The 25,069-nt window shown below is 54.4% G+C and overlaps 1 protein-coding gene across 4 annotated transcripts; it reads left to right on the forward strand.

The window, feature by feature from the left end:
- Positions 1–1,855: 1,855 nt before the first annotated feature.
- CLN8 (CLN8 transmembrane ER and ERGIC protein) lies at positions 1,856–19,929 on the forward strand. 4 transcript variants are annotated; one of them, XM_040966836.1, is made up of 3 exons: positions 1,856–2,016; positions 7,823–8,460; positions 18,333–19,929. In XM_040966836.1, the coding sequence occupies exons 2-3, from the start codon at positions 7,918–7,920 to the stop codon at positions 18,654–18,656; spliced, it is 867 nt and encodes a 288-aa protein (XP_040822770.1). In that variant the 5' UTR covers positions 1,856–2,016; positions 7,823–7,917; the 3' UTR covers positions 18,657–19,929. The 4 variants fall into 4 exon arrangements, with proteins under 4 accessions (XP_040822770.1, XP_040822767.1, XP_040822768.1 ...); XM_040966833.1 differs by lacking the exon at positions 1,856–2,016 and adding an exon at positions 2,106–2,179; XM_040966834.1 differs by lacking the exon at positions 1,856–2,016 and adding an exon at positions 6,766–6,846.
- Positions 19,930–25,069: the final 5,140 nt, after the last annotated feature.

The raw sequence follows: 25,069 nt of genomic DNA on the forward strand, positions 1-25,069 counted from the left end.
CAGCCTGGGGCAGGGGAGAAGCAGGGACTGACACTCAGGGCCCCCAACTATACCCCTGGATCCCAGCTGCCATTCAGAAAAATAAGGCAACAACGGCTAGTCAGAGCAGGAATGTGTGTGGCAAGACACTTCCTTCTAAGATTTAATTTGGACACAGTTATTGAGACACTGCCCAACAGTGCTTGATAAACGAGTTGGGGCTAACTTTATAACAGGAAATGGAGCCTCCATAGGAAGGGAGACACCGCCAGGGCGGTTAACAACAAGGCAGGGCAGGGTGTGGGTGGAAATGACTCCACACTGACACAGAGGGCTCCTGCTGATAGGTCAGGTGAGAAGACTGGAAGGTCAGGTGGCTGTGACCAGGTGTCTAGGGCAGTAGTCTTCATTTGGCTGACCTTGCAGTATTCTTGTGAAGGCTGACCCCAGGCCTGGTCTCACAGCGGGAGGGACTCAGCAGAGTCAAGTCAGGAAAGGCTGCTGTGTGTGCTAAGCAGCTGACAGCCAGTTGTGTCAAGAGCTGGAGCTGAGCTGTGGCCAGCAAACCTTCTATCTCTGCCCTGTGTCCAGTGATAGCTGGGGAGCTCAGGGCTGCCCCGGTCAGGAGCATTTCCAGGGGGTTAGAAATCAAGAGATTCCTTTTCTCTTTCCAATGATAGCTCCCTCTTTTTGAGAAGATGTATTTAATGTATTTGAAAGGTAAAGTTAGAGAGAATGTTTCATCCACTGGGTCACTACCCAAATGGCCACAAGGGCTGGGCTGGGCCAGGTGGAAGCCAGGAACCAAGAACCCCATCTTGGTCTCCCCTACTCGTGACGGGCTTGGGCCATCTTCTGCTGCCTTCCCAGGCACATCAGCAAGGAGCTCAAGCAGAAGTGCAGCAGCTGGTAGTCAAACTGGTGCCCACACCAGATGCCAGCAGGCAATGAGCATATGTTACTAACAGGATCAGAAGAGTCTTGTGCCACTTGGCAGAGATGCCCAATAGCAGTAAAACATGCCAAATGTTAGAGCAGAAAGCAGGAGGTGAGTGGTGTGGAGCAAGTGGGCAGGTGAACAGTAAGAGACCAGGATGGGTGGAATGGGTGATGGCTTCCACACCCGTAGTGGGCACTAATCCTGCACCATGACTTAGAGCAGCAGCGCTCAAAAGCCCTCTTAGCTCTCAGCTCTAAGATGCACCCCGAAATACTGAAGCTGTACTGTCCTCGGGTGCAAGAAGGCACTGGCCACCGCTGGCCACTGCTGGCCCCCGGCACACTCTACTCGTGCCTTCACTGCCCAGTGCTGGGGGAAACACTGGAGACAACGGGGCCCAGGGCATTTCTCTATCTCATGCCACCCAGCCAGCAGCCCTGAGTGACCACGACCAAGGAAACACAAAGCAGCATGTCTGGGCTGCCAGCTGCACCTGGACAGCCTCCGGGGGCGTCCAGCGGGCACGTTGTACGGCAGGCCGGCTGAGGCCACTCCACAGCCACATTGTTGTCCATGAACTGGGCGTCTCCTGCTTCTCCGCGGCCTGGCCACCCAAGCGACCCACACGCAGACACAGGCGGCCACTGCAGCCCCGGCCTCCACTCTCCGCGGTCCTGGGCCGGAGGGGAGGTGGCGACCAGCGCTCAGCCGCCCCTTCCAGAAGGCCCCGACGCAGTGGCCGTCTCAGCAGCTCGGACCAAGCATCCCCAAGAGGCGTTTCCCGGCGGGCGCCGCCTCTGCGGAAGGAAGCGCCCGGCAAGGCTGCCTGAGGCGCGTGACCAGGACCGGCCACCCCGGGGTGCTGGAAGGGCCCGGGGCGAGGCTGTAGGGGGCAGTGCACAGCGCGGACGTCGCTTCTCCCTCAGCTCCCGCCGCTGCGGCAGGGGACGCCGGCCGCAGGTCTGCGGGGATCCGGGCAGTGTTCCCTGAGGTACAGGGCATCGTGGTCACCTCACGGCCAGGCCCTGGTGTCCGCGGCAGCTTCCGCCCTGTCCTGCGCCGCCCAGCGACTTCCTCCACCCCCGTCCCAACCCGTGGTACGTTCCGATCTCCCCTCGTACCCGTCTTGGTCTCATCCGGCAGGGGCGGCCGCAGCACCGCCCCCGTGCGCGTGCGCGGGCCGTGTTTGCGCCGGCGAGGTATGTGCGCGACTCAGCCACCCGTGACGCTGCGTCCTGTGGGAAGGGGGCGCGGGCCCAGGTGAGGGGCCGGGGACGGGAAGGGGGCGCGGGCGCGAGTGAGGGCTCAGGTGAGGGGACGGGGATGGGAAGGAGGCGCGGGCTCGAGTGAGGGCTCAGGTGAGGGGACGGGGATGGGAAGGAGGCGCGGGCCCCGGGGAGGGGACGGGGACGGGGATGGGAAGGAGGCGCGGGCCGAGTGAAGGGCCGGAGCCGGGGGGTTGGGGGTGAGGCGCGGACCCCCGTGAGGGGCCGGGGTGGGGGGCTCAGGCCCAGGAAGGGGGCGCGGGCCCAGGTGAGGGGACAGAGACGGGGAGGAGGCGCGGGACCAGGTGAAGGGACTGGGAGGTGAGCCCTGGTGAGGAACCTGAGACCCTGAAGGGGGCCAGGGGAGCCCAGGGAAATGGAAAGGGTGCAGACCTCCAGCCCGACTTGGCCCTCATGCAAGGGTGGGAGGGGGAGGCCCTAGTGAGCTTGACCCTAATGAGGCTGCCTTGTGGTCCAGCACCTAGCTCCCTGGGGACTTGCTGGGCAAGTCAAGTCACACCACAGTGTGCAGGTGAGGCAGAGAGGGCCTTCCTGGATGCCAACGCAGGTGTGGCTTCCGCTGTCAACTGGGTCAGCTTGGGGAGGGCAGATAGGGTGCTGTCTGGACAGCTGGAGTCAAGGGGGAGAGGGACAGGGTGCTGGGCCAGGTCAGCTGGGGGAGGGGGACTGGGTGCTGTCAGGTCATCTGGAGGGGGGAACAGGGTACTGGGTAAGTTCAGCTGGGGGAGGGACAGAGTGCTGTCAGGTCAGCTGGAGAGGGAAACAGGGTGCTAGGTCAGATCAGCTGGGGGAGGGACAAGGCACTGGGTCAAGGTCAACTGCAGTGTGGGGATGACTGCTGAGTTGGGTTGGCTCCAGTGATCACCTGCTGCTCTGGCTGTGGCTGATAGAGTTGGGTGTCCCTACAGGAGCAGACAGGCCCCGACGGCCCCTGTCCTGAGCAACTGGGCTGTTTGAATTCAGCTGGTAAAAGCTGGAGGGATCTGTTTCTTGTTTATCCTGTTTGCAGGTAATAGTTTTTCGCATCAAACCTTGGAAGATTGCAGGGAGAAGGCCAGGGGGTAGGGTCTCCCTCAACGCTTTCCTGGCTAGGACCCTCACCTAGAGGAGCCTGGAGGGCACATTGCCCAGGCAGTCTTAGAGGTGCTCACTGCACCTGTTTCGGCCAGGGGCCCGGGTGGCCCCGCAGGATAGCCCACAGGCTTCATGTAGAGAATGGCTGATCCATGGGAGCCATGTGGGGTCGCTGGGCTTCCCTTCTGTGTTTTCCCACTTGCTGGTGATGCCTGAGTTTGGTTCGCTGAACGGGAACATTTGTACAGGCGTGGACAGGGCAGACGTGGCCCCATGAGTCCTATTGAACAATGCCAGTCCCTGAGGGTAGTGAGAAGAAGGACCCGAGGTGGCCAGGCCCACACCTTTGGGAAATTTTCTTTTTCTTCTGGGAGGAGAGGAAGTTTGTGAACCTTATCTGTGGCTGTAGGGTTAACCTGTCACAGACATGTTGGGCCTCATGGCTGGGTGAAGGATGCTGACTGCGCAGGAAGCCCAGTCCTATCACATTGCTATACTGGACTTCCCTTCTCGCCTATGAGTTCATATTCATGTAGTCACGTGGGCACTGCCTAGTGCCCAGGTGGGGGATACCACTGCTGCTTACTCAGGCCCTGGCCTGGCTGGGGCTGCTCCAGAGTGGGCTGCACTGAGCCTGGGTGAGCTGGGCTGGGCCGAGCCAGACCGGGCTGGACTGCACTGGGCTGGGCCAGGCCAGGCCAGGTCAGCAGCGCTTGGAGTCTTGCTGTCCTGGTCCCAGAGCCTGCAGTGCTAGGGTGGACAGGTAAAGCTGTGGAGGCTGAAAGGGTGTGGTCAGGCTGTGCCACTGGGTTTCTGGTTTTGCCTTGGGCAGGAACTGTGACTTCTTGCAGAAGTCTGTGGGGTGTGGGATGATGGGGACACCCTGTAAGACTGAGAGGGATGTGGTCAGAGAACTGGAGGTGTTCCCACGCCCAGTGTGCATGGCCTCTGGGAATGCTTGCCTGCTGTGCTGGGACAGCATAACCCCTGCAGGGTCAGCAGGGCTTCATAGACCCCGGGTTGGCGGACTAGTGCCTGGTTGGTCTTCATCCTCCACTGTTGGGCTCAGGCAGTTGAGGAGTGAATCCCCCACCCCACCTTGGCTAGGGGGTGCTGATTGTAGTCAGAGGTCTGGGAGGCCCCCAGTGGATGGAGTAAAACAGTACCTACTTGCGTAGGCAGGCCGTGTGTACACAGCAACGTGAGACACTGTGACTGGGGGACAGTGGAGGGAGTCCCAGCAGGTGGAGCTGCTGATTGATTGTGGGGCTGGCTGTGATTGGCAGCTGTGCTGGGAGTACAGGAGGCTACCTACCTTTCGTCTGACTTACCTGCAGTTACCTCTGTCCGTGATACCATCTCCAGGAAGGACCTAGAGGCCTGGGTGGGGTCAGAGGAACTGGGCAGTAGGTGCTGCTTGTTCCCACACACATCAGGGTCTGGTGTGGGAAAGAAGAGAACTTGTTCTCTTAATTTCTAAGTGGGGAGACCAGGAGGAGAAGCTGCTAAGCTCCCTCGACTTAGTTTCTGACCCACTAGTTGGCCAGAGCTCCCCCTGAGCAGCTCGTGTCCCCATACCCACTGCAGGGTGGATCCCAGTCCCTGCTCAAGGATTTTGGGGATGGATGGCCTGGCCAGGAGCCTGTGGATGTGGTCAGTGGCAAAACGGGAACTGGGACCCGAGCTCATGACTGACTTGTGGGGAAGCACACGAGGAAGCATTAGGGGCAGCTGTGGTTGTGCAACGGCAGGCTGTCTGCAGGCTGGGACGCGGCAAGGGTGGAGGGAATGTGCTTGCTCCCCAGCTCTGTAGCAATGTGAAGGGCACGTGTCCTGTGAAGTGCCAGGGGTAACAGGTGCCTGCCACAGGCTGGGTGCCAGAAATGAGAGCTCTTACTAGTCCCTCACACCATGTTAAACACAGTGCAGGTGCAGGTTAGCCTTGGAGTGCACTTGTGTGTGTGTAAGTAAACTGTAGCCTGGCCTGGCATGCTGCCATGCGTGTGCATGCGTGCCCTTGCACAGGGCAGCTTCCACGGGACTGGACACAGTCTGTGCCTCAACTTTCAGCTGTGCTCAGGTGCTGCTGCAGTTTTACCTTTGATTGTGTAATCATGGTCTGAGTTGAGTCCATTGTGTGTGCGTGTCCTTCGTCCTGAGTCCAGAGCTGGTGCCCGAGTGAGCGTGCCCTTCAAGGTGTGTGGCTGTGGTGGCTTAAGCAGCTGAGTAGCCGATTGCTGTTGAAGTTCTGTGGGTGAGCTGCCAGCCCAGCCTTCAGTGCTTGGTGCTACACTTATCATCTCACACCTCAGCCAGCCAGGAGCCCTGGTGTGATGGGGACTGCCTTCCACAAACAAGAGGGGCCAGGACCGAAGTCCTTGTCCCTGGCGGTGCCCGGTGGTCCTGCTGTGTAGGTGAGGGGCCAGAGCAGGTAGCTCATACGGTCCTCTCAGTGTGAGAACTTAAGATGCTGCAAACACAGCCAAGTCCAGACTTAGGCAACTTTGGACACTTGGGCAGGTCATAGAACTTTCTGACACGTCTGGTGGTCCGAAGAGGCCTGCTGCTGTGGGACGAGGAGGTTAGCGAGCAGGTGAGGCCTGTGCCTTTGGCCTGCTCAGTGCCTGGAGGAGGTCAGGTGTCACAGCAGGTGAGGGCATCTGAGGTCACCCACCCTGCCTGGGACGAGGAGGACATGGTGTCCAGCAGAGAATTGGACCTCGTAGTGTGGAATGAGATGGCAGAGATAGTGGGCTGCTACCTGGGAAGACAGGTGACTCGGTAGACTCGAGTTGGGGACCGAGCATATGGATTCTCAGGACCTTCTTGTAGGGTTAACTAGCACTAAACAAGTAAAATTGGGCCTGGTGTTGCGGTTAAAGTCCTCGCCTTGAACGTACCGGGATCCCATTTGGGCGCCGGTTCTAATCCCGGCAGCTCCGCTTCCCATCCAGCTCCCTGCTTGTGGCCTGGAAAAGCAGTCAAGGACGGTCCAAAGCTTTGGGACCCTGCACCTGTGTGGGAGACCTGGAAGAAGTTCCTGGCTCTTGGCTTTGTTTGGATCAACTTAGTTCCAGCCCTTGTGGCCATTTGAGGAGTGAATCATTGGATGGAAGGTCTTCCTCACTGTCTCTCCTCCTTTCTGTATATCTGCCTTTCCAGTACAAATAAATAAATCATTAAAAAACAAAACAGGGCCAGGCGCGGTGGCGCAGTGGTTAAGGTCCTCGCCTTGAACGCCCGGGATCCCATATGGGCACAGGTTCTATCCCGGCAGCCCCGCTTCCCATCCAGCTCCCTGCCTGTGGCCCAGGAAAGCAGTCGAGGATGGCCCAAGGCTTTGGGACCCTGCACCCGCGTGGGAGACCCGGAAGAGGCTCCTGGCTTCGGATCGGCATAGCATCAGCCGTTGCGCTCACTTGGGGAGTGAATCATCGGACGGAAGATCTTCCTCTCTGTCTCTCCTCTCTGTATATCCGCCTTTCCAATAAAAACAAAAACCCAAAACAAAACAAAAAAGGAAAACCACCGTAGAAGGATTGAGTAAGTCATGGTTGAAATGGTGAGGTATGTCTTGTGTATTTTCTGGGTTTGATCAATCTCAAGGTAGACTAGGAAACTGGCTAATGGAATAGCAGAAATGTACAAGTGCCACACAAGAGGGAAGCTTGGGTTTCATGTTGCTACAGAGCAGGATTGTGGCTTCCTTTGCCTGATGGGCTCCAAGTGGGGCTACCATGGCTCCACGCACTCCACAGCTGGGAGCAGCCACTGGGACCAGAAAGCACTCTTAGGAACTGGATGCACATGGCCTGGCCCGTGGCCTTAGGCTAAGCTGTCATACCTGATGACAGCTCAGGGCATTGTTTTCATGTTTGACATGATAGTTGTCACCTTGGTTTTGAGAACTAGAAAGGCTGTCAGGATTTCCTTGTCTACAGCAGGTGTGGCTTTTACTTGACAAGAGCCTCAGCCTGGCAAGAGCATGGGACCAGGAGAGACCAACCCTGAGCTGTCATGGTGTGTGCCATATGCAGGCAGCCAGGCACACAGGCTGTATGTGTGGGTGTTGTTTGGCCGAGTCCCATGTGGGTGCTGAGGGTGGTTGCACACAGCTTGCCAGTTAACTGCTGATCCAAAGTCTCACTTGTCCCTCTCTGTGCAAACGCAGCATGGGAAGGAGTGCTGGGAGCACCAATGTCAGTGCCCTCTGGCTATCCTGCAGCTGGAGGTTGGGGGGGCTTGGGTGACACTGTTCCCCTTTCCTGGGGCTTGACTAACCCTGGGGCAGGAATCTGTCCCTCCCATTGCAGTACAGGAACCCTGGTACACAGGCCATCACCTGAGGCTCTCTGGGGGGACATTCAGCAGGATGCTGGAGCTGGGATGAAAGCTGGGATGGAGCAGTGGATGAGCTGTAGAGGAGGAGCCATAGGCTGCCCTAGTTGCTTACCACATGCTGTTGTGATGTTTTCATGTTCTGGAGCTGTGGTGTGTCCTGGTTCTGCTTAGCCATCAGTGACCTTGCTTGCTCTCTCCACAGACTAGTGATAGATACATGACAACCCTGGACTCAGCTGCACGGACTCAGCTTCTCCAACAGGACAGTGTGGGGCCACGACCGTGCCTTGGAGTGTGATGATGCCGGCCAATGCTGAGGGCCCCTCAGAGAGTGTCTTTGACCTGGACTATGCCTCCTGGACAATTCGCTTGACATTGGTGGGTGCCGGCTTTGTCTTCTACCTGGGTGTCTTTGTGGTCTGCCACCAGCTCTCCTCGTCCCTGAACACCACCTACCGCTCTCTGGTGGCCAGAGAGAAGGTCTTCTGGGACCTGGCGGCTACGCGTGCCGTCTTTGGTGTCCAGAGCACAGCCGCGGGCCTTTGGGCCCTGCTGGGGGACCCAGTGCTGCAGCAGGACAAGGCACTTGGGCAGCAGAACTGGTGCTGGTTTCACATTACCACCGCCACTGGGTTCTTCTTCTTTGAGAACGTCGCTGTGCACCTGTCCGGTTTATTCTTCCGCAGCCTCGACGTGTTCCTGGTCATCCACCACCTCTTTGCCTTCCTGGGCTTCCTGGGTTTGGTGACTAACCTGGGAGCTGGCCACTACCTGGCCATGACTACCCTGCTCCTGGAGATGAGCACCCCTTTCACTTGTACTTCCTGGATGCTGCTGAAGGTGAGTGATCCAGGGTGGTCTCTACTAGGGAGGGTGGGGTGCAGTGTCAGCCATGTCCCAGGCCGGGGAGGCCTTTGTGGGGTACAATTTCGGTCACATCCCAGGCCAGGGAGTTATCTGCTGGTAAGAGGAAGTGCAGTTTCATCTGCGTCCCAGTCTTAGCTGGGGACAGTATCAGCCGCATTCCAAGCCAGGGGGGCCTTTGCTGGGCACAGTGTCAGCTGAGTCCCAGGCTAGGGCAGCCTCTAGCAGAGACAGTGTTGGCCCAGTTGCCACATCTATGCTCAGTGACGGGTTTGCTCAGTTTTAACCTGGCAGGGCTTCCTGTTCCTCAAACGCAAACTCAGTAGATTTTATAGTTCAGTGCCCAGCGATTGTTCATCCTAATGCTTATTTTTTCTCTCTGCTTTCCCCACCTCCCCTTTTGTTTTCAAACTGTTTTGAAAAAGCTATTTCATTTGCTGGTTCACTCTAGCAGCTGGGGCAGGGCCAGGCTGAAGCCCAGAGCCCAGAGCTAGGTGTCCCATGGGGTTGAGGCCTGGGCACAGAACTGCCATCCACCATCCCCCAGGCACTCAGCAGGGAGCTGGATGGCTGGATGGGAAGGTGGCAGTGGAGCTGGGTGCCTGGCATTCAGATACGACGTGTGGGTGTCCCAAGCTATCGCTTCACCACTTGCACCACAGCTCCCACTCTGCTTTGTTGTTTTGCCTAAAGCAGGTCTCCTTGTGGTCATGTAGTGTTGGAAACATTCAGTTTGCCTGGATCTTGCTGCTTTTCATTTTTAAAGGTTTTTTTTTTTTTTAACAAGTGGTCACCTTTCATAATCTCAATTCTCATTTTGATCTCAGAGTGTTCTTCATTCTAAGTTTTTTAGAAGTTATTTCTTTTTTCTTTTTTTTTTTTTAAGATTTATTTATTTTTTACAAAGTCAGATATACAGAGGAGGAGATAGAGAGGAAGATCTTTCATCCGATGATTCACTCCCCAAGTGACTGCAATGGCCGGTGCTGTGCCGATCCGAAGCCGGGAACCAGGAACTTCTTCCGGGTCTCCCACGTGGGTACAGGGTCCCAAAGCTTTGGACTGTCCTTGATTGCTTTCCCAGGCCACAAGCAGGGAGCTGGATGGGAAGCGGAACTGCCGGGATTAGAACCAGTGCCCACATGGGATCCCGGCACGTTCAAGGCGAGGACTTTAGCCGCTAGGCCACACCGCCAGGCCCTTAGAAGTTATTTCTAAGCATAGATTCTTGTGATCATTTATCACATGTTACATCATTCACAGGTTTTATGTGAAACTTAGAAAACAGTGGCTGATGTTCAACCAGTCTCATAAGGGGGTTCAAGCTCATGTATACGGAACACTATGGGAAGCTTTGAGAGGGACAGCATAGAATGTCCTGCCTGCAGGGCCTTCAGGTCCATGGTGGCAGGGTGTCAGGAGCAGTGTGGATGTCACACTCTCTGTGCACATGCTAACATGTTCTGTGCACATGTCATACACTGTGCACACATCACAGCCCTGTGTACACGCCATACACCCTCTGTGCACGTCACACACTCTGTGCACATGCCACATGCCCTGTGTACACACATGCTCTGTGCATGTCACGTGCTCTGCTCGTATCACACATTCTGCTCATGTCAATGCTCTGTGCACAGGACACACACTCTGTGCACATGTTATACCCTCTGTGTGCATGTCAATGCTCTGCACGTGTCACATGCTCTGTGCACATGTTACACGCTCTGTGCATACTTCCCATGCCCTATGCAGCAATAGTGGCTGGTGTCATACACCATACAGGAACCTTGGGTTCAGTGAATCCTTGCTGGCATCCCACAGGGCCATCTGGGTCTGGCTCCAGAATGGGTGTGATCGGTCAGGAGTGTATGCAGTGTCCAGGCCCAGCCGGTCTCTGCTTGGCCTGGGAGGGGTAGGTAGGGCAAGCTGAGTCATGGTGGGCGAGTGAGGTGAGCTGGGAAGTTCCAGCCCAGCACAGGGCTGTCAGGCTCTGGGCACGGGATGACCTTGGAGGTGGTCCTGGGTGAGGAGTGGGGACTGGAGTGATTCAGGCTAGCTCTGCCTAGAGAAATGGCCACAAGTGGTGTGGCTCCTTGCCAGGCACTCAGGAGAAACAAGTGGTTTGGGAGCACTGCCAGGCTGGTGCCCTGGCGTGTCAGAATGCACAGGCTACTGGAAGCTCAAGGGATCCCAGCGCTGGGTTCAGGACAATTGCCACTTTGGAGCTGGCCTAAGGTGGACAGGCCGTGCTGCGGGCACTTTAGGCTGTCTCAGCCCTTTGGCTCCAGGAAGCACTCAAGCTCTGGCACCCTGGGCCTGGTCAGTTGCAGCACTCCTGACAGTGCAGTTGCTTGTGTGCAGTGAGATTGACAATACCTGACGCCCTCCTGGGGCTGTTGCTGGGCTCTAGCACAGAGGTTGTAGTGAACTGAGACTCTTGGTTTTTCTTGTACATTCTTCAGAGCAGAGGGAAGAGGTCAGTCATGTCGGCTGCACTTCTCAGGGAGTCTATGTAGCATTCTCCCTGTGCTCAGTGAGGCGGCGGGGTGTGTGGTGTTCCTCTCTTTTCACTCTGTTCGGGCCACCAAAAATTCTCTATGGCCACGGGCCTATCTTTGCATGTGCTGAGCTCTGGAGATGTCCCCACGCGACAGGGTGCAGGGTGGTGCAAGTGTTACCCTGCGCTTGCTGCTCAACTGATGGAGACCATGCAGTGGTCAGTTGTCTGTGATGACTGCAGCTGGAGGTCAGTGAGTCTGCCTAGGGTGGGGTTTGTGCTAAGTGCTACATTGGCAAGCACAGGACCCAGCAAGTGGCATAAATAAACCTGGTGAATTCTGCCTAAGAGTCCTGCACAGAGGTCAGGTTTGATCAGAGCTATAGCTTACAAATTAAAGAGAGGTGCTGCCACTGACTTGTGGGTGTGTAGATCAGACAGATTGAGGCTTAGTCCTTGGTTCGTTGGTGTCTTGTGAAGTTTAGCTGTAGCATGCCACAGGACATGGACAGTAAAGTCTCTTCTCTGACACACTGAATATTTGCATATAACCTACACATGTGTGTACAGTCCTGACACATGTGTGTAATATAGTGACACTGCATATAACCTACACACACTCACAGTACGTCACACAGATATGTGTCACACAAAGTGACACTGCATGTCTTCTGCACTCTCACTCACAGTACCTCACGCAGAGGTGCCACACATAGTGATGCTGCACATAACCTGCACACAGTACTTCCCACAAACATGTGTCACACACCCATTGTGTGTTTGTATATTTTGCACATCACAGCACCTCATCTTGTGCAGAAGCCTCATAAATGTATCCTGTAGGTCAGGTGAGAAGCAAGCAGTACAGGCCAGCAGTCAGATGCCCTCATATATGTAAATTTCAGATTTTGTTTTGCACTAAGTAGCTGTAATTCTCATTCCATGTCTGTGAACAAGTTGAGCATCGTGGAGGTTTGTGCAGGGACTCTGGTCCCAGAGCCCCGCCTGTCACCCCTCAGGTGACGCTGACTTGTGATTGTCACTTTTCACAATGTTGAGTGTTTGATATATGAGGTAGTTCACGAACAGCAGTTCATGGTTCTGGAGTGACTGTCAATAATGTAAAAAACAACACTTTTTTTAAAGATTTATTTATTTTTTTATTGGAAAGGCAGATATACAGACAGGAGGAGGAGGCAGAGAGGAAGATCTTCTGTCCGATGGTTCACTCCCCATGCGGCCACAATGGCTGGAGCTGAGCCAATCCGAAGCCAGGAGCCAGGAGCTCTTTCAGGTCTCCCATGCAGGTGCAGGGTCCCAAAGCTTTGGGCTGTCCTTGACTGCTTTTTCAGGCCACAAGCGGGGAGCTGGATGGGAAGTGGGGCCGCCGGAATTAGAACCTGTGCCCATATGGGATCCCGGGCATGTAAGACGAGGACTTTAACCACTATGCTATCATGGTGACTTGAAAAACCACTTTTAGTGAGCAAACATTTTGAGAATTCTTTTAATGATTTATTTGTTATTTGAAATGGCAAAGTGACAGGAAGAGAGGGAGATTGGGGAAGAGATTCCGTCTACTGATTCAGTCCCCATATTGCTGCAGCAAGCATCCACAGCCAGGCCCCTCAAGCTTCATCCAGGTCACGTTGGATTCAGGAGCCCAGGCAACTGGGGAACCTCTGCAGCTTTCCCAGGGCGTGAGCAGTGACTGGATTGGAAGTGGAGCAGCCAGGTCTTGTGTTGCACATGGCAGCCTTACCCACAGTGCCACCTTCCCCATTCACATTTTGTGAGTTTTTTGAGGTGTGATTGAGGAGGTAGAGTGAGGCTGAACCTGAGGTCACTGCTGCGAATCAGTCAGTGTGGAGGTGGTGGTGACAAGCCAGGAGTACAGTGGAGGGGTACAGCCCCAGAACTCGGATCTGACTGCAGATGCCTGTGCGGACAGCTCAGGTGCAATTGGCTGTGTCCCTGTGTTTCTCATGGTGAGGTGGAGCCTTGTTCCTGTGTCCCTATGTTCTTCTGGGTGATGTGAGTCCATGTCCTCATGTCCTGTAGTGTGTATATGTTGGCACAGTGCCAGCTGTTGTGCATATCACACTGACTCAACACTCTTGGAACCCTCTCAGATGTTTCCTGCGTCTTCTTTGATGCAGATGTTAGCCAGAGCCTGGGGCACAAAGCCTACAGTGTGGACTGGGCCTGGTGACCTGGTTTGGGCCAACCCCTCCCACACGCAGCTGCCTTACCTCAGGCAGGCCCTGGCCATCCTGCTCCCTCCCAGAGCTGTCACCTTGCTCAGAACAGCTGGTGACAGGTGTAAATTGTCCCAAGAGTGGGTCTACTTTGTGACACATGGAGCTAAGGACTGTCACCTTTGCAGTAGGCTCTGGTTGCTGCAGCTGTGCCTGAAGTCAGAGGCTGACTTTGGTAGAAGTTGTAGAAGGTTCTAATCATTCTGGTGTGTCAAGCACTATTTAGTATTCTCATGCAATAGTGTTCAGTGAACCCTGGAGCGTGTTTTCCTGTGGAAAGTGTAGCTAGCATAGTCTTGCTGAGAGGTGCAACTGCCCAGCTCCTGCTTCCTCCCCAGGGGAAATGCTGGCCCCTAGGGTGAATTTGCCCCTGTGCACACTGTGAGTCATGGCAACTTTGGTGTCCCTGGAACTGCAGCAGCGCAGCCTCGCTCAGGAGAGCCCCATGTGGGAGGAGGTGTCCTACTCTCCTGCTGTTGGGACAATGGCTGTTGGGGAACATGAGCTGTCCCTATTGTGCTGACGCTGTCCTGACCATGTCCCAGGGCACATGGCAATCATGAAGGGGTCCCTGTGTGTGTGCTGACTGTGTTTCTGGGTGCATGACCACCATGATGGGAGTTCCTGGTGTGTGTATGGACTGTATGGGGGGCACATGACCACAATGATGGGAGTTCCTGGTGTGTGTGTGGACTGTGTGGGGGGCACATGGCCACCATGATGGGAGTTCCTGGTGTGTGTGTGGACCCTGTGTGTGGGAGGCACATGGCCACCATGAATGGAACTCGGGGTGTGTGTGGACGTGGACTGTGTGTGAGTGTCCGTCCAGCTGTGTGCTCCCGAGCCCTGCCAGCCTCTGCTGGCTGCTTTGTTTTTCTTCCCTCAGGGCAGCCAGTGAGTGTTTCTTCTCTGGCCACTTTGCCTGTCCTTGACTTGGCCGTGCTGTTCAGCAGGGTTGGCTTTTGCTGACTCTGAAGACTAAAGTATTTTCCATTCATTCTTCAGCTTTTGTCACCATTTAGCAATGTCAAGTTTTACTTGTGATATTCATGAGATTTTAAAAAAGATTTTATTTTGGATTTGTGTGAAAGGCCAAGTTATAGAGAGGGAGAGAAGGAGGAAGGGAGGGGGTACTGAGGGTGGATGCAAAATTGCTAGTTTGCCCCTCAAATGGCTGCAACAACCAAGGCTGGGCCAGGCTGAAACCAGGAGCTGGGAACATTTCCAGATCCCCCACATGGATGTCACTTGGGCCATCCTCTGTTGCTTCCCCAGGCTCATGAACAGGGAGCTGGAGCAGAAGTGGAGCAGCTGCGACACAGATCAGCACCCATATGGGATACCGGTGCCACAGGTGGTGGCCTGACACACTATATTACAACACTGGCCCTGAGACTCATGATTTTCAATATGTTGAGAAAGCTACTTCCCACTTAAAAAGTCCAAAATTTATTTCCTTGTGCTTTTTTCTGGTGTATTTATGATATGCTCTCAAAACTAATGTGTTAGTTATTTTCCTGTAAGTTCTACATTGATTTTCTTGTGGGTGTCGATCAACTTGGCTCCCCACAAGGCCTGAGCTGTCTTGGTCAGATCACACCATTGACTCCCTGGTGACTCATGATAGCTGCTCGCAGCTTCTGTGCATTTTCATTCCTGTATCTCATGGTGGTGTCAGGCTTTGCATGTACTCCGTACTTTCACTTCTGAGTGCTGTGTTTCATGTTTTAGTGAAATGGAAGGTCTGTCTTGGCCTTTCTCTCTGTGACTGCCAGTAAAACATTTATTTTGTTTTGTTTTAAAGAAGCAGCCAGAGTAGCATGCGCTAGTGCTGCCCTGCTGAAGCTGAGGAGCTGTGACAGTGGGGTATAGCCCCTTTGCCTAGGCTAGCCCACCACCTTTGGACCCAAGGGTGGCAGTTGGCCATAACCTTAGCATCTGTGACTCAGATTAGGCCACTTGGAAGCTAATGGGATGCCTGGGATGCCCCAGCAGAGTGTGAACTGAGAACCAGTTCCCTGTGTGGCCCATTGCTGGAGACCCACAAGGGCCTCCAGGCCAGGCAACCTGGCCATGTGGTTTCTCAACAGAAGTGACTTGGGGTTTAACTTCCCCTCACTCATTCCTGCCAATGACCTCTGAGTCCTCTGGCCTGGGAGCGTTTGCCCAGTTCCCTCGGACTAGGAGGTGCTAGGTTTATTTTTGTTTGTTTTAAAACTTTATTTATTTGAAAGAGAAAGATCTACACCTACTGGTTTTACCCCTAAGATGGTAAAAACAGTCAAGTGGTGGGCCAGGCTGGAGCCAGAGGCTTCCTCCAAGTCTGCCACGTGGGTACAGGGGCCCAGCATACCAGCCATCCTCCGCTGCTTTCCAGGCCGTAGGCAGGGAGCAGGATTGGAAGTGGGGCAGGTAGGACCTGTGCATGGACCTGATACTACAGGTGGCAGATTGGCCAGCTGAGTCACAGCACCAGCCCCTCCTATGTATTTTTTTTTACTAAATGTGACATTTTTTAAAAAGATTTATTATTATTATTATTTTTATTGGAAAGGCGGATATACAGAGAGGAGAGACAGAGAGGAAGATCTTCCGTCCGATGATTCACTCCCCAAGTGAGCACAACGGCTGATACTATGCTGATCCGAAGCCAGGAGCCTCTTCCGGGTCTCCCACGCGGGTGCAGGGTCCCAAAGCCTTGGGCCATCCTCGACTGCTTTCCCGGGCCACAGGCAGGGAGCTGGAAGGGAAGCGGGGCTGCCGGGATAGAACCTGTGCCCATATGGGATCCCGGGCGTGCAAGGCGAGGACCTTAACCACTGCGCCACCGCGCCGGGCCCATTTTTTTTTTTCAGATCTATTTGTTATTTAAAGGTAAAGTTAGAGGAGACAGAGATCTTCCATCTACTGGTTCAGTCACTAAATGGCTACAACTACTAGAGCTGGGTACTGGATCCCAAAGACTTGGGCCATCCTCTGCTGCTTTTCCAGGCTATAACCAGGGAGGTAGATTGGAAGTGGAGCAGCTGGGGCATGAACTGGCACCTATATGGAATGCCAGCCCTGCGGGTAGTGGTTTTACCCACAATGCCACAGTTCAGCATCATTCCTGTGCCTTTTTTAAGGTAATCCATTGGGTCTTTGTTGTTTTGTTTTCTGGCTACAGCAGTGTATATGTATTTTAGATCATTGTGAAAGCAGACTTAACCTTTTTAGACTGAGACATGAAGAGTTCCTGCTCTCTGAGCCACTGTGTGATGTGTACACACATAACATCCAGTCAGGCTACACTTCTCTCCTCAGTTAATGTTTCTCTGTCTTGAAAACGTTCAGTGCCTGTCCTCTTCCTCTGCTCTGTCTGCTGAGAGAACATACAGCACGTGGCCATAATGTGCACTCCCACCCTGTGCAGGAACACCCCTCAGCTCTCACCCCTGGGCAGCTGTGCTCTTGCCCCTCAGTCTGCCTTGCTCAGCCGCTGATGGCCACCCTTCCACTCAGCCTCTGAGGAGTCCAAGTTTCAAACGCCACACATCACTGAGATGCTGGGGATATTCCCTTCTGGGCTTGGCATGTTTCACTAAAGCCAGCGCCCTGCAGCACACATGACATGTCTCGGCTTTGTCCTTTTATGGCTAGTGGTAAACTCTGGAGGATGTATGCATGTGTATTCGTGAGGTCAGCTGTGCGTGTGTCAATGTATGCACGCATGGCTGAGGACTCTGGTGGCTGTGCATGTCAAGTTAGCCGTGAGCCCTTGGTTGAGTACTCTGGCTCTTATGTTTCTCATGAATTGTGCTACCCTGAATCTGTATGCACAAGTGTGCCTCACATAGATGGATGGCTCCCATGTCCTGTGGCTTCATTCCCAGGCTGGGATTGCTGGACCCCATGCAGTAGTTATGTCGCTGTTGGAGCTTCAGGTGACATGCCTCCTCACTGTGAGGTGCAGCCTTCCTGTCCCAACGTCCTGGCCAGCACTCAGTCTTCTAGTGTGATGGGAATTCCAGTGGCTTTGATTTGCATTTTCCTAATGACAAGTGGTATCGACTTAGCAGCTCCCAGAAGGTGGTGCAGTGGTTGCACCTCTAACATGATCAGCCCTTTCTTCAGGTCCAGGTGGTTAGTGACCGGTCCAGGTGGTTAGTGACCAGCCCAGCTCCCACCCTTACCCTCCTCACTTCATGGCCCTGCTGGGCTCCAGAACCCCCTGCCCTTTACTGCACATTTTCCCTCTGCAAGTGTGGGACATCATTCCCAGCTTGGGTACCTGCAGCTCAGGCTTCCCATCAGAGGCCTTGAAGGTCCTTGGTCTGGAGCCCTTGGCCAACCTGGTGCCCCCTCCCCTGCCCAGTTCAGGCTCCTGGCCTCACAGCCTATGGTCTGACACCTCAGGTTCCCTGTTCAGCAACCACTGTGACTTTGGAGCCACTGCTGGTGCAAAGGGGTATGGTGTGTATTCAAGGCCCATGGGTGTGATGGGTGTGGAGGGCCAAACACACCAGGACGTGCTGCTCACCCTAAATCTTCTGAGAGAGACTTCTCGCAGCTTTCCGACAGGGGGCTTGGTGGCTGTGTCTCCAAGTCCTGCTGAGTATAGAGCTATTTCCCTGACATATGCAGGGCCAGGAAAGAAGGTACTGAACACCAGGATCCAATTTTGCTTTAAGGAGCAGAAATCAGAAAGAATAGGAGGGACAGTCAGTGGCCAGCAGGATTTGTGCCACCTGTTGAGAGAGCAGGATCTGTGAGGAGAATCCCATGTTGGGGAGGTGAGGGGTGCAGGGGCCGTGAGGAGAACCTGTGTTGATAGGTGAGGGGAGGGGCAGGGACTGTGAGGAGAGCCTGTGTTGGGGAGGTGAGGGACAGGGCTATAAGAACATGTGTTGGGGAGGTGAGGGTGCAGGGGCCGTGAGGAGAACCTGTGTTGATAGGGGAGGGGAGGGGCAGAGGCTATGAGGAAAACCCCATGTTGGTAGGTGAGGAGAGGGGAAGGGGCTGTGAGGAGAACCTTGTGTTGGGGAGGTGAGGAGCAGGCATTGTCTTGGTGCCAGGTAGGCTGTGCTCATGCATGCTCTTTGTGTCCGCAGGCTGGCTGGTCTGACTGCCTCTTCTGGAAGCTCAACCAGTGGCTGATGATCCATATGTTCCATTGCCGCATGGTGCTCACCTATCATATGTGGTGGGTGTGCTTCTGGCACTGGGATGGCCTCATCGCCAGCCTCTACCTGCCCCACTTCGCCCTCTTCCTGGTGGGGCTAGCCCTGCTCACATTCGTTCTCAATCCTTACTGGACCCACAAGAAGACGCAGCAGCTTCTCAATCCGGTGGATTGGAACTTTGCACAGCCCGCAGCCAAGGGCAGCTGGCCCGAGGGAACCAATGGACAGGTGCTGCAGAAGAAGAGGCTGTAGCTGCCCTGGGAAAGCCCCTGGCATTGGGCACTGCCCATAAGGACTGGCTGCACCAGGTGGCAGATATTGCCCATCTTGCTCTAAGTGAACACTAACCTGCTGCTTGTTTCTATCAGTTGTCAAATAGCTGCAAGGATGTCTCAGAGCTTAGGGCCGACTGCTGGCTGCCGCCTGAGCTGCCCAGGTTGGAGATGTTTGGCATTAAGGACGGAAGCCTATGGTGTCCTGGTTGCTGAAGAAGGACGCACATGGCCGTCTTTATGTGAGACATGTCACAGAGGGCTTGTCTCATGTGCATGTCTTGTGTTTTGAGGCATTATATCCTTTTTGTTTGGAAGAAATGGACCTAAGAAAATAACCCAATTTGTTACCCTACTAAAATTTCCAATGTGTGGAAGTTTAAAACCACTGGTAGAACAGTGCCATCTGGTGGCAACCAGTATAAAGACATCTTGGGGTAACTGCCCTCCAGGGGAACCCTGACATAGGGTGGTGTGGTCCTGTGGGAGCTGCGTCCCCTGGGCTGACAAGGAGGTGGGTGTCTTGTGGGTGCAGAGCACTCTGATCTGACAGGGAGATGGGAGGAGGTGTCCTATGGGAGCAGAGCCCCCTGGCCTGAGAAGGAAGTGGGAAGGTGTCCTGTGAGAGCAGAGCCCCCTGCCCTGACAGGGAGGTGGGTGTCCTAGGGAGCAGAGCCCCCTGGCCTGATAGGAAAGTGGGTGTCCTGTGGAACACCCCTTAAAATAGGTTTGCTATGGTTGACATGAAGTCTTTTTTTTTCAATCAGGAAACCTTTTTGAAACGCAGTTTATTTATTTGTTTGTTTTGCACTTTTCAGCTGACAAAGTGCAGTTGTTGAGTAGACAGTGGTGTGTTATGCCCAGGAAGAGTCTGCACCCCAACCCAGCACTGCTCCTCATGCATACAGTAGTCCCCCACATTTGTGTGTATGTAGCTGTGTATATATGTATGTCTGCACATGTGTGTAAATGTGTTTGTGCATGTGTGCAAGCAGACATACAAGCTTCCTTCGTGTCAGGTGCAGCTCGACCAGTGCCCATTCAGATCAAGCTGTGTGTTTCATGTCTCATTTTGTCCCCACCAAGGAGGTGACCCAAGTCCCACCGCTCCCATGGGCGGCTCTGTACTCTGGTCCATTTGTCTATCCGTGGTCATCTGTGTGCTCTAGCCAGGGACAAGTTTTAAAAAACACCTGCTGTGTTCCATGGGACCCTTGGTTCCTTCCCTAATAAACGTATGTGCTGTCCTGCCACTGTGAGTGTGTGGTCCCTCAGATGCCCAGAGCGGGGAAATGCCTCTGCATGTGTCAGCTTTGACAGAGGTGGGGAACAGTTCAGCTTGATGCCTATCTGTTTTCCCTGGGACTTTGGCCTCTCCAGCACTCACCCTTCACCCTCCCCATGTAGATTAATGCATTGTCCCTGTGCTGAGCCAGGCACTGCCCTGCTACAGGTTCCTGCCCTTGCCTCGGCTACTGTCTGAGGTGTTGGGTGTGAGGACAGGGTGGGGGGCATTGTGGGCTGCTGACCAGGCTGCACTCTGCACACTCAGGTCAGCTTGAGCACTAGTGTATCTGGCAGGCACACCTGTACCTACACCTGTACCTGCTGGGCCTGGCCCACTGTGTGTACTCGGCAGAGCATCCTCCATGCAGAGCTACAATTAGTGTCAGCTGTAAGCTTTCAGAAAATCCCAGAAGTTCAGAGAAGGCCTTGAACCTCCACTAACCACAGGTGTCCACAGTGGGACTCAACTCCCCAGCTTTACTATAACATGACTCTGTGGCCTGTAACAGTTGACAAGCACCTGGGAGTGAGGGTGTGAGGGAAGGGAGCTAGGTGTGTTCCTAGGTGTCTTGAGGCAGGACCCTGTCACACATCACATCTGCTCTGTGTATGTCAGTGTGTCCTGTGTCCCACCTGCTCTGTGTGTCATGGTGTGTCCTGTGTCACAACTGTTGTGTGTCCTGTGTCACCCCTGCTGTGTGTGTCAGTGTGTCCTATGTCACCCCTGCTGTGTGTCATAATGTGTCCTGTGTCACCCCTGCTGTGTGTCTCAGTGTGTCCTGTGTCACCCCTGCTGTGTGTCATGGTGTGTCCTGTGTCACAACTGTTGTGTGTGTCATAGTGTGTCCTGTGTCACCCCTGCTGTGTCATGGTGTGTCCTGTGTCACCCCTGCTGTGTGTCATAGTGTGTCCTGTGTCCCACCTACTGTGTGTGTTATAGTGTGTCCTGTGTCACCCCTGCTGTGTGTCATAGTGTGTCCTGTGTCACAACTGTTGTGTGTCTCAGTGTGTTCTGTGTCACCCCTGCTGTGTGTCAGTGTGTCCTGTGTCACCCCTGCTGTGTGTCATGGTGTGTCCTGTGTCACCCCTGCTGTGTCATAGTGTGTCCTGTGTCACCCCTGCTGTGTCATAGTGTGTCCTGTGTCACCCCTGCTGTGTGTGTCATAGTGTGTTCTGTGTCACCCCTGCTGTGTGTGTCATAGTGTGTTCTGTGTCCCACCTACTGTGTGTGTCAGTGTCATAGTGTGTTCTGTGTCACCCCTGCTGTGTGTCATAGTGTGTCCTGTGTCACAACTGTTGTGTGTCTCAGTGTGTTCTGTGTCACCCCTGCTGTGTGTCAGTGTGTCCTGTGTCACAACTGTTGTGTGTGTCATAGTGTGTCCTGTGTCACCCCTGCTGTGTCATAGTGTGTCCTGTGTCACCCCTGCTGTGTGTGTCATAGTGTGTTCTGTGTCACCCCTGCTGTGTGTGTCATAGTGTGTTCTGTGTCCCACCTACTGTGTGTGTTATAGTGTGTCCTGTGTCACCCCTGCTGTGTGTCATAGTGTGTCCTGTGTCACAACTGTTGTGTGTCTCAGTGTGTTCTGTGTCACCCCTGCTGTGTGTGTCAGTGTGTCCTGTGTCACAACTGTTGTGTGTGTCATAGTGTGTCCTGTGTCACCCCTGCTGTGTCATAGTGTGTCCTGTGTCACCCCTGCTGTGTGTTATAGTGTGTCCTGTGTCACCCCTGCTGTGTATGTCAGTGTGTGTTCTGTGTCCCACCTACTGTGTGTGTCAGTGTCATAGTGTGTTCTGTGTCACCCCTGCTGTGTATGTCAGTGTGTGTTCTGTGTCCCACCTGCTCTGTGTGTCAGAGTTTGGCCAGTGTCACACTTGCTATGTGTGGTGTTATATGTCTGCGCCATGGGAATGGACTACAGATGGTAATGCTTTCAGTTTATTTTTCCTCATATATTTCTGTTTTTCTTTCATTGGAAGCTCTTTACTTGATATTTATCTTTTTGGAGAATTAGTACTCATTTCCCTCATTAGTATGGTGTATGTCACTGATTTAATAATAGGTAACACTGGCTGGTTCATCTGAAATCCTGTGATAGGGAAAACTGCAATCTCCATTTTCATTTTTCCATGACTCAACCCAGGTGGGAGTGGCTGCAGGGCCACCCAGCCCCTGGCCCCCTTCCCCTCAGCCTTGAAGAGCCCTAGCTTGGAGGAGAGAAAGGGACCACACCCATCCCTCTGGAAAACCTGCCAGGATTTCAGAGAAGACACTGAGCCCACAGCTTCCCTACCCACAAGCTCACACCACCGTTCTTGCCCACACATTCTCTTTTCTCACCAGGCTCAGCGTTGCTCTGAACTCTGGGGAGTTTGTGCTTTCAGCACCTCCATATGTCTCACCTGTGACCCCTGAGCAGCAGGGTCTTGTGCTGATGGTGACCCAGCATGCTGGAGGCAGCAGGAAGAGGGCACAGCCAGCACCTTGTGTCACGCAAAGGCACTTACCACTCCTGGTGAGCAGCCCTGGACCCTGCACCTCTCGGGGAGCTACAAGTCCAGTGGGCCTTGCAGGTGGAGTAGGCAGGAAGGGCAATTAGAGGGCAGCTATGTGGGGCCTCTGTGCCAGGAACCCGCCCTCTTCACCCTGAGTGACCCACATCACCTAGCCCCACCCCACTTCCTACCAAATACACACCATGTGTAGTCATGTTGGCCACTCGATCCCAGTGCGCCCCATGGAGGCCACAGTCCCACCACAGAAAAAGGTGTTGAACCGGACCCTGCAGGTCTGGGGCTGTGGGTCACGGATGGTGGAGACAGTGTGGGGAGCTGGGGGTGGTGATTTCTGTTGAGGCCAGGATGCTCAGGGGGGCAGCATGAAGGAAGCCAATGCTGGGCCCGTGTGCGAGATCATCCTGAGGTGAGCCCACACAAGCACTGTGTGACTGGAGCCTCCCCGGTAGGTGCATAGACAAGCCATAGTCCGTGCTTTTGTGGTCCTCGGGTGCCTAGCAGAAGTCAGCCCTGGATGTCCTGCAGATGCTGAGCCTCTCACCCAGCCTTCAAAGTTCCCATGGGTAAACCCCAGTAAGGAGGTTAGCACGCCATCACAAAGCCACGTGGGGAGAACCCAGCTATAAGATGGAGCTGGGCAGCCTGCCATCGGTCCCTGGAGAACAGACATTGGACATGCAACCTTGAGCATGGGATCATGGGAGAAACACAGGCACAGATGACACTAAGTCTGACTCCTGGCGTTGGGTCATTGTTGACAGAGCATATGGGAGGTGGCCAGCAGGCTGGACCCGGCTCCAGGAAGTCAGCCTGGAAGGCTGGTGTTTCACGGGCATCCTTGGGGACCAATGTGAGTCTGTGGCACAGAATACACAGGAGGGAATGCAAGTGCAGAGTCAGGGGCCCAGGGTTTCCCATCCAACTTCCAGAGGAAATGGACAAATGGGGCCAAGACTCAGAGGGATGATGGCCGGGATTTTTCCAGGTGCTTGGAGCTGCAGTCTCAACAGCCCCCAGGGAGCATGAGAGGAACATGGCTGGTGGTGGCTCGTTGCAGGAACCACCCAGCCACGGCATATAGCTGGTCCCACATGGTGCATGGCAGAGCCTGGCAACACTGGGGGAGCGCAGTCATGGGATCTGGGGTCCAAGCAGGTAGGATGTGACTATGATCATGTCTAGTGAGCTCATGTCGGTGACGGATGACCAGGGGGTCCTTCTCAGGAAGGATGCACAGGTTTGGATGGGTAGCCTTCTGGTTGGCATCTGGCAAGGGTAGAGGTAGAGCCTGGGGAAGCAGGGAGGAGGATTAGGACAGGGAAAGCAGGGCCTGGGGGAGCACAAGCAGGGAAGGGGGAGCAGGGCAGGAGGAGCAGGGCTGGGGGAAGCAGGACAGGGGAAGCAGAGCCGGGGGATTGTTGCAGGGTGCAATAGAGATCACACTGGACCCAAGTGTAGGATGTTGGGAGGAGTCTATTTCCCAAGCTTGGTGACAGCAGCTCCTGCTACACTCCAGGAGCCACTGCACCAAGCTGACAAAGACAGGGGTCTTTAAGTTCTCATCCTCTGATCAGATTGAGAGCCATGCAGTACAAAGTTTCAGGCAGGCATGGAGTTACCAGAGCCCAAAGCTAGTTACCTAACCTAAGGTAGCACAACAGGAGGCAGGAGGGGCCGGGTGCGAGGAGCCTATGGGGTAATTTCTGCACTGTCAGCTGTGAATGGTGTGGAAGACAAGCAGGGTGCACTTTTTACGCCTTCAATTAACTTGAATGGCAAGAGGGGAAGTAGGAAGGGCGGGGTGCAGAAACTCTGTTTCAGGGCCCTGTCTGCTGCCCATTAACCTGACAAGCCAGTGTGTGCCATCAATGGCAGCACCCCATTACAGGGAGCAAGGTAGAAGGAGTAGGACAGCGAGAGCAGGATCTGCCACCTCCAGGGAGGTGTCACTCTCAGGCACTGAAGCTCCCACTTGGCTCACTCACCTAGAGCTAGTGTTCTTCAGTGATATGGGCATGAGGGACCACAATCCCTGCTCCTGAACCTTTGCTGGACAACCAATCTATGGTCCAGGAAGGCCTGAATTGAATATCCACCTTGGTCTGTCAACGCTGGTGTCAATTATGAACAAGGCTTTGTGGATCGTCCAAGCTGTGACCCTCACCGCAGCACATGTGAGGGGTGGGGTCACCAAGGTCAGTTGCTCCAGGACTGAGTATATTACTTCAGCAGCCAAACAGATCACAAATGAACACAGCAGAAACTATCCATTGGTCTGGATAGTTAAAAAATATGTGGGAGCAAGGGAGGAGCCGGGCCCCAAGCTGGTGTCCTTATGGGATGCCGGTATAGATGGTGGCTTGGCCCACACCACCATGGCCGGACTCTGAGAACTTACATGCCCAGGCTGTGCAACCTGCGTGACATGTTCTAGGTGAGGACCACAGGAGGTCACAGTAATAACGGACTGACAAGAGTTAGAGATGGAACCAGTCTCCCCTCAGACCCCCATAACCAGCTGACTAAAGCTGTTCTGCAGTACAGCAGGCTTATCTAAACTTCATTTGGCAAGGAGGCAGGCCCAGGAGCTAA

Source organism: Ochotona curzoniae, unplaced genomic scaffold (genome assembly GCF_017591425.1).
Source record: "Ochotona curzoniae isolate NIBS_2020 unplaced genomic scaffold, NIBS_Ocur_1.0 scaffold_4506, whole genome shotgun sequence".
NCBI lineage: Eukaryota > Metazoa > Chordata > Mammalia > Lagomorpha > Ochotonidae > Ochotona > Ochotona curzoniae.